The 8,521-nt window shown below is 45.4% G+C and overlaps 1 protein-coding gene across 2 annotated transcripts in view; it reads left to right on the top strand.

The window, feature by feature from the left end:
- The first annotated feature begins 13 nt into the window (after positions 1-13).
- Positions 14-8,521, top strand: part of ZCCHC14 (zinc finger CCHC-type containing 14) — a 70,616-nt gene continuing 62,108 nt past the window's right edge. For both annotated transcript variants that reach the window (XM_019535997.1, XM_019535996.1), the window contains exon 1: positions 14-607. In XM_019535997.1, coding sequence (XP_019391542.1) covers positions 44-607 — 564 coding nt within the window. In that variant the 5' untranslated portion in view covers positions 14-43. The remainder of the gene's footprint in view (positions 608-8,521) is intronic.

Raw genomic sequence — 8,521 nt, 5'->3', positions numbered from 1 at the left:
GCACCCAGCTGCAGGGGTGGTGGCCCGGCCGGGCGGCGGCGCCATGGTGGAGAAGCGGTGCCCGCGGCTGCAGCGGGACGGCGTGTACCGGTGGTTCTCGGAGCTGCCATCGCCGCAGCGCGTGGAGTTCCTGTGCGGTCTGCTGGACCTGTGCATCCCGTTGGAGCTGCGCTTCCTGGGCGCCTGCCTGGAGGACCTGGCACGCAAGGACTACCACTCGCTGCGCGACTCGGAGATCAAGGCCAACAACCCAGCCGACCTGGGCAACCTCACCAACCTGACGGATGAGGTGGTGCGCAGCAAGCTGCTGATTTCCCTGGCCCTGCTGGGCTCGGCGCACCGCGAGGCAGCCGGCGTGCTGTTCCGCACCCTCACCCACATTGACTCGGTCATCCACAACTATGGGCTGCAGCTCAATGAGGGGCGTACGGGGGATGAGTTCCTGCTGCTCTTCACCATGGCCTCCAACCACCCCGCCTTCAGCTTCCACCAGAAGCAGGTGCTGAGGAAGGAGCTCACCCAGATCCAGAACATCATGGCCAGCACCAGCAAGACCCCCGGCCCCTCCACCCTCAACACTGTGGCAACCTACCCCGGCTGCCACAAGGTGGGTATTGTGTCCTTGTGCTCCCCTCGGCAAGATGTGCAAGGGAATCTGTCCGGCAGATATCTCCGGAGGCAGCTGCACCTTCGTAATAAGCGTTGCGATCTCCTTTCGTGTAAACCTTGTTGTTGGAAGTGATCGTTCAAATCCTGTCGGGAGTCTGTTGCTAGCGTGCGAGATGGGTAGGAATAGACATAGGCTTCTTTGGATGATCCGTAGATCGCTAGGGGCTGGAAGGGACTTTGTGGATCTTGGGTTCCAGCCCCCAAATGTTTCCCGCATAGAACAGAAATTCATTCAGCTGCTAGCCGATCAACAGGCTGTGCTACAAGGCTGTGGTTCTCAATCTCTTTTTGGACCAGGACCCATTTGTAAGCATAGATGGCCAGTCCTGACCCAGTGCCCCTCACCCCCCAGAATGTGGGGCAGGGCGTGGGTGTGGGGCAAGAGGAACGGCCGGGCTGCAAGGGGAAAGCTGTCATTTCCCACATTTTTCTCTTCGAAAGGAGACTCCATTTTTAAAGTTTGTGGATCCATTTCTGAAGTTTGTTCACAACCCTTTCATGTATTCTTGCGACCAGGGGGCCTGGACCCAATGATCTGTTAGGTCCTTTCCAGCCCCTAACATCTTTGAAACTGTGACTCATGTTTGGGTTGCAACCCATGGGTTGAGAAACACTGCTATCATGTACTGGTTGCTGTTAGCTTCCTGCTGGGATGGCCTTGGTCTCACTGTTAGGGTGAAAGAGCCTAAAAGGGAGTTGAGCATGAAAGTCGGTCGGGAAATGTAAGCCATTGCCTGTCTACAAGGATGATGAACTAGGGAATGAGTGGTATTCTGGAGAGGTTGGGATGGAAGTTAGGTTTGTTGGAAGTGGCTTGGCAGGGAAGTTTTGGTGAATCTGCTTTCCCCCATAGCCATAATGGGTTGGAGAGCTGGCCTGTAACTAAATCAGAAACAAAATTGTATTGTCAATGTGCTCTAAATTGGTTGGAGTTCAAGTAAGCAGAGGTTGGTTCTCTGCCTGAGATGGGAGTGTACATATTGGTTTGGTCCTTTTAAAACAAGCTTTCTTCTAGTTGTGTGTTCCTTTGGGTACTGTGGTCTTAGCTTGAAAAATTTGGATGAGAATCTCTTTACTTGGCTCTGGGTATGTGTCCTCTTCCTCCCCCCCCAAATACTTTGGTTCCTTATATCAAACTATTGGGAACCAAGGAGCAGAGGTTGTGAAATTACTACTCTGTTCAATTTTCAATGTATATGTATTTGGGTTGATATATAATATATATTTACTGAAGTATAGAGAGAAGTACTTCAGGACAGTATAGAAAGATATAATTAACCACAGGAGGAGCCTTCATACAAATATTTAACTTCTCTCAGTTTCTGTTCTTCAGAAGATCAACATTGAAAGCTGAACCGTGACCCACAATTTTATTTCCGTCTCCCTCCATTCTCACCTGTGGTCTCCTAAAGCAGACTTCACATCATGCCAAAGTTCAGTGGAAATGCAACCTGAATCAAATGCATGCACTAAAGGAATTTAAGGACACGATCGGTTCTTGAAGCGTATTCTTTGGGTCTTCGCTCATAGTGTACACGTTTTGTCTAATTGAGTCCCAAGCGTTCTGCGTTGGCTGGATAATACATCCTACCATTCACCCCACTAGCCATAATGCTCACTCTTTTTTGGGTGGTCCTCTTCTCACTGTGTATCAGAAGACAAACAGTGAAGAGGGGTCACTTTTAAAAAAATTGAAGAATACTGATCTCTGATGTCCTAACAATCCTCTGGTTTGTTGGGAATGTACAGAAATAGCATTATTTCACTATATATTTTTATTATCTTTTCAAGAGAAGATTACAAAATTCAGATAAATGGTTGACTGTGAATGCAGGGTATTGGACTTGCTACCACTGGAAGGGACAATCCCCAGTCACATCCACATGTCCATAAATAGTTAATTCTGTTACTTTTTAGAACAAGAAGTTGGCCTTGATCTATGGCTGGATGTAGAGTATGGAAAAACAATACAACTTGTTCAATCCAGCTATGTTTAAATGTGCAAAATTAACTAGCAGCATTACAGAGCTACATGTTCTGATACTAAGGGGTCATGTCATGAAATGTTTGTCTCAGCATTACCTGGAAAAGTCGGTGAAGACATGAAGAGAAAACAATCTGCATTGGGGCTGAAGCCAGCCAGAACCCTGTGCTCTCAGCCATCCCCAGAGTGAGCGAGTAGCTTCTCCCTTTCCTATTACTCTAGCTGGCTTGCCAGAGTTTGAGCTGTGCTGGCTTGGTATTTGATGTCAGTGCTGTTGTGTTAAGTTAATTGAATGCTATGCTGAACTCCAAGCACACCCTTTCTTGGGTTAATCTTAAAAGTGAACTTAAAACTATAAAGTTACAGAAGAACAGCTACCCCAGACTTCCCTGCTATTGATTCAGTGTGTGTAGTTCATGTAATCTAGTGATTTATCTCCAGTACCTGTGGCTTAAAAAAGGGAAAATCTGTAATAGTGAAAGCTCGTGTGACAAGCTTTAGTTTGAGTGCCCCTGATGCCATTTTTAAGCACGGGGATACCAATACATGTGATGTGGGAGGCTGCTGGAGCACAATAATTGCCATGCACCAGCCAACTCGATTACTGGAGTTTGCTCCAACACACTGGGATTCCAGCGCATTGGAGCAGCTTCTGCACTCATGTATAGGCACCCATACAGACCAACTGAGCAGGTCTGCAGGGACCTGTATTTCGTATGAAAGGTAATTGCAAAGGGCCATGGGCATTCCTGACTCTTTACATTTCATTCATTTATTTGAAGAGGTGCAAAGAAGTTACTTGATAATTGAAAAGTGTTCCTTTTAAATTCCTTTTCCAGGTGCACATGGAGATTCATTACTTCCACTTGGCTAGCTTGATGAAGTTAGCACAAATCTTTCCAAACCTGAGTTTCAAAGAACTATTTGGAAAGTACTTGCTGTCCAACAGAATGCAGTAGTTATGGTCCCCCAGATAGCGGGGGAGCGTCTTTTTAAATAACTTAGCAACCCTTAAAGGGCCAGTTTGCTATTACCTGTGGCTCTGTCGCATCTGATTCCTAAAGCAATGCTTAAAACTGATGTCTGTATTCTTTGGTCAAGGTTTAGTTTTCCCAGTCTAGAATTATATGAAACATTGGGCTGAATCAGGAATTGGAAAGTTTCATTTCTTGCTGACTGTCTTTGAAATAGTTTTAATAATTGAGTTCATATTTTTATGAGCTGCAAAAAATTTAGCTGAAAAAAATCTATGCGAATCGCATGACTCTTGCAAGTAGAATACAGTGAAAGTCATGGTTCTAGCTTCCACAGAGATGTAACCTGTGCCTCGCTGCATATGCTGTTCTTACGTAGGATGATAATGTTTCTGTGATTGCGTTGTTGTTAGGCCAAACTGAAAACCCAGCTCCACATTTCTGTTCTTTTATGCATGTGAAATCAAACCTTTTTTTTTTTTGCATTCATTATTATAGTTTTAAATTGGAGAGAAACAGCGGATGATCTGCCTTCTAGAGTCTGTCTAGTTGAGTGCACTCTGTGAATACTTAAATTGTGGGTGGAGAATGGCAGATTTAGTATTTTAAAATGAAAACACATTTGATTCATCCAAGACTAGTAGTGTCTGTCTGTCTCTCTCTCTTTCTGACACTCACAAACACGCGCGCACACACACACATGCACACGCGCAGAGTTTTATGTATTAATAATTTTTTTTTCATGCTCAGAAAACTCAGAAGTGGTTAGAGCTTTATTAAGCTTCAGAAAACAAACACAACCCAAATCCTAAGCCCTGTTTTTGAGCCACGAACAAAGGAGTAATTTTGGTTTGAGGTATAAACCTTTGAAAATGTGGTTATAATGAAAAGTCTCTACCAGCACAAATTCACCACCATTACTGTCACACTATATCAAATGACTTCTGTGTAATCATTTTTAATATTGTTTCCTATTGCAGCGGTCTGTTTATACAGCTGAGGAGAAGAGCATAGTCACAGTGTATAAGCAATGAAAGTTTACAAAGAGGGTAAAGGCTGAATGGGCAGTAGGCACCAAATAGTAAGCTCTTCATATGCAGAGGACTGTGGGAACCATTTGTGTTTTGAAGGAGACTGCATGTTCAGGCTGCTAGATAATTTTGTTTTGTGGGTTGCTGAATTGAGTCCAGTCACCTAGTTGCATTGAGTAAAACTTGTATTCAGCATAACAAGTAAGCGTAAGACTAAGTTATTTAGTTCCATGTTTCTTGGTGATGCACAGGTTTTGCTGGAAATATCCACAGATATAGAATATGCCTTTTGCTAAAGATGAAAGTGTGTTGTTAACGTTGGCTTCACCTGTGTTGATTTTTTGAGTGGTGGGAGCAATGTTTTTGCTGACACTCAACAGAGGTCCAGCTAGGGGGAAAGTTACTGAACTACCTCAGTAACTTCTGCAGTGAGATTTTTGAATGAAGACCAAGAAACACCATGCAGTAACGGCTTTCCAACAAACAGTAAAATAAGGCTGCTTACTTGAGTAACATTTGGGGGAATTAGGTAGTGTTCTTCCAGCTGATTCATGTTGGAGGATTCTCCCTGATATTGTAACTCTCCGCAAGTGTAGAGGTCCCTGTGGAGTTAGTTGCTGAATCAGGGCCCCAAATAGTATATTTGTCCTCTTATTTCCTTGTAATTGCATAGTCACTTGGTAATGCAATACTGGATTTGTGTAGCCCTTTTCAAATTGCTGTCTTATGAATGGTAACAAAGACTCTGGGCAGTTCACCCTCAATTTCTGTACCCAACATATCTTCCAAGATTATATAGCATAAGGCACGATTTTACTTGGACTTCTGGAATAACACAGTAGAAAAATTTGGAAGTAAGACTGCTTCTGATCTTACGTTGCAAGCTGGGTCCAGAAACCTCGTGAGTCCTACAAGAGTAGTAGTTGTCCTAATGTGACTTTTATATCTAACAACTTTTTAGTTTTGTGCCAGTTTTGCAAGCAGAGGGAAGCTTATGGTTTCAGTGCATTTGTTGGCCTCTTGACCAGACCTGATTGATTTCTTGTGTTAGATGTTTACCACATTGCTATTAGCAGGGTAGAATGGGTGAGTTGCTTACTTACGGTGTGGTGTACATGAACTGCTGTACAATCTACTCAGTTGGAGGGACAAAGAGTCACACCGTCAACATAGATTATATGTAGTTATTGAATTTCCATTTTGAAAGATTGAGATCGCCTGGTTGGGCTACCCTACTTTACTGGATGGTAATCCTAAATCTCTTGGGGTTCCCTCCAAGAGGTCCCCACAAAATGGGCTAAGCTTTAACCAGTGTTTTGTTTGTTTTAAACAAATCAGTTTATGTATAGAATGGGATTTGCAAGCAGTAAAGTAGCCTCGCTGATAGCATTCATTTTAATCAATGTTACCCATAGTATCATAGAATTGAAGGACCAGAAGGGACCTGCCAGATCATCAAGTCCAGTGCCCTGCCATGGGCATGAAGTTATTGGGCTCAGACAAGCTCAACAAGGTACTTGTTCAGCCTCGTCTTGAACACCTCCAAAGATGGTGACTGCGCCACCTCAGAGGTGTTCAAGATTAATGTTAACATGAGAAATTAATTTAGTCATTTACTATCAAGCTTACTGGGAAACTGGACTGAACATTCCATAGTGAGTTCATAGAAAGAGCCAAAAAAAATCATATTATTATAATAAATGATACTGTCTCTTTCTTTTTTTTTCCCTTGGACTTGACTTTCTACATAAATTGTGGTGGCTTTTAGTCCATACATCACTGGGCGTTAAGAAGTGTTTGTGAGTGTTTCACTGATTTCCCCACCCCTCCCCCTTCCCCCCCCTTTAAGATTGGTTTTCAATGGCAACTTAAGCAATATTGAAATAAGATTCTCCTCGTATATAATCGGAGTGTCCCCACAGGAATTTACACTGGTTTAGCTGAACCAGTCTCTAAACTAGGTCTAACTGAAATGGTGCAGAAAAAGTGTTGCACGTCCCTGGAAAATGAGACCTGGCAATAATTATCCAGGGTTCCAGTGCATAACTTCAGAGGTAATGAACAGAGTCCTTATTCTCAATAAATTGCCTAGGCAAGTTGTGAACTGTCCATCACTGGAGGTGTTGAAGAAGAGGCTAGACAGGCACTGGTTGGGGATATTCTAGGTCAGGGGTAGGCAACGTTTTTGGCCTGAGTGCTAAAAAAAACTCGAAGTGTCTACCTTGTAAGGTGCCAGAGTGCCGGCATGCCAGAAAAACAAAAACTGAGGTGGAGGATACATGTCAAGACGCATTGCATATTAATATAGTTAATAATCATAAATGTTACTTTTTTTAAACAGTAAATACCAGGTTTTCTAAAAGTTCTAAGCCTGGTGACAATATGAAAAACTTCATATACTAACTTTTTGTTCTGGTGTATTTTTTTTAAGTATGTTGTGATGAGAGAGAGGAAAAAAGGAAAGGCAAAGAAAAGAGAAAAAGAGAAGAGAGAAAGTTAAAGAAAAACAGAAAAAAAGAGACAAAAAGGTAGAGAAAAAGAGAGTAGTGAGGGGAAAAAAAGAAGGAAGAAAGAAATAAAAGAAAGTAGGAGACAAGGGGAAAAAGAAGGAAGAGAGGAGAGAAGAAAGGAAAAAAAGCGAAAGGAGAAAGCATGTGTGTCATCTCCCACTGCTACCGGCTGTGGCTTGGGCCTGCTGGCTGGTCCATGGCAGTGTCTGGCAGGGGGAGGTAGCGACACCCCAGCAGCAGCTGCCAGGCCTCTGCAACAGTCCTGGAGCGGGGAGGGTCTGGCTGGGGCTCGGGCAGACGGACATCCCGTCCCACCCAAGCAGGGTGAGCGCTGGGACTTCACACTCAGGGCAGGATTGGGGCAGTACGGGGAGAAGCAGATGTATAGAGAGATGCTTCAGGCAAGCCATCCCAGGCAGGCCCTTGGGAAGGTGGCAGTGAGGGCCAGGCAGGAAGCGGGGGCTGTCCCGGGGCTCCTCCAACCACTGTAGACAGATGAGGGAGCCCAGTCTGCTCAGCTCCGCGTGGATGGGTCCCAGGTGCCTTGCTCACAAGGGGACACCACCTGCCCAGGGCAGGATGCTGGGCTCAGGGGGCTCCAGGTTCAGCTTCCCTGTGTGCCAGGCACAGCACAAGCAGGGCAGAGCTGGCCCAGATGCAAGGGCCTGGCCACAGGAGCCCACCAGGCCCCAGGAATAGCTGATGTGGGCAGTAGTCGGGGCCGAGTCGGCCAGGAGCCTCCAGCACAGCTGCCCTCCACAGTCCCTGCCTGGGTACCAGGCCCCAGGCTCACCCAGTGTCAGCTCCTCTCCAGGGGCCAGGCCAGGCACAGCCCGGGGATGCGGGGCAGAGTCAGCAGAATGCGGAAGGCATCCCTACCTGTGTTTTCCTGACTCCAGCCCCAGTGCCTGCTGCTGCGCTGGGACTTGTGGCTGCTCCGGAGAGCCTGGAGCAGCAACTTTAAAAAAAAATTGTTGTTGTTGTTTTTTTGGTTTTTTGGTTTTTTTTTTTTAAAGCAGTTTCCTTGCACTCCACCTGACGTGCTGAGGAAAATGTCTCCACATGCCACTACTTGGCATACATCGGGGGTGTAGCAATGCCTATGTTTTGCTGTGGGGATTTCCCATGTCTCTAGTCTTTGGTTGACACTGTGCCCTCTCCCCCCTTTTCTGCTACGTGTGTCAGGATGTTTTTAAATCTTTCCAGGGGCATTGGGTGTTGCCTTCAGCCAGGGCTGGGAACTTTGACTGGGGTGTGCCAATATTCCTGCTGGGACCAAAGTCACAGGTTTGTGGCTAGAAGGTTTTGCCCCTCTACTTGGGGTCAGACTGATTGCCTTACTTGGATCAGGAA

Source organism: Crocodylus porosus, unplaced genomic scaffold, assembly GCF_001723895.1.
Source record: "Crocodylus porosus isolate Cpor-Errol unplaced genomic scaffold, CroPor_comp1, whole genome shotgun sequence".
Lineage (NCBI taxonomy): Eukaryota > Metazoa > Chordata > Crocodylia > Crocodylidae > Crocodylus > Crocodylus porosus.
Note: the sequence above shows the minus strand (reverse complement) of the source record. Positions and strands in the feature narration are given on the sequence as shown.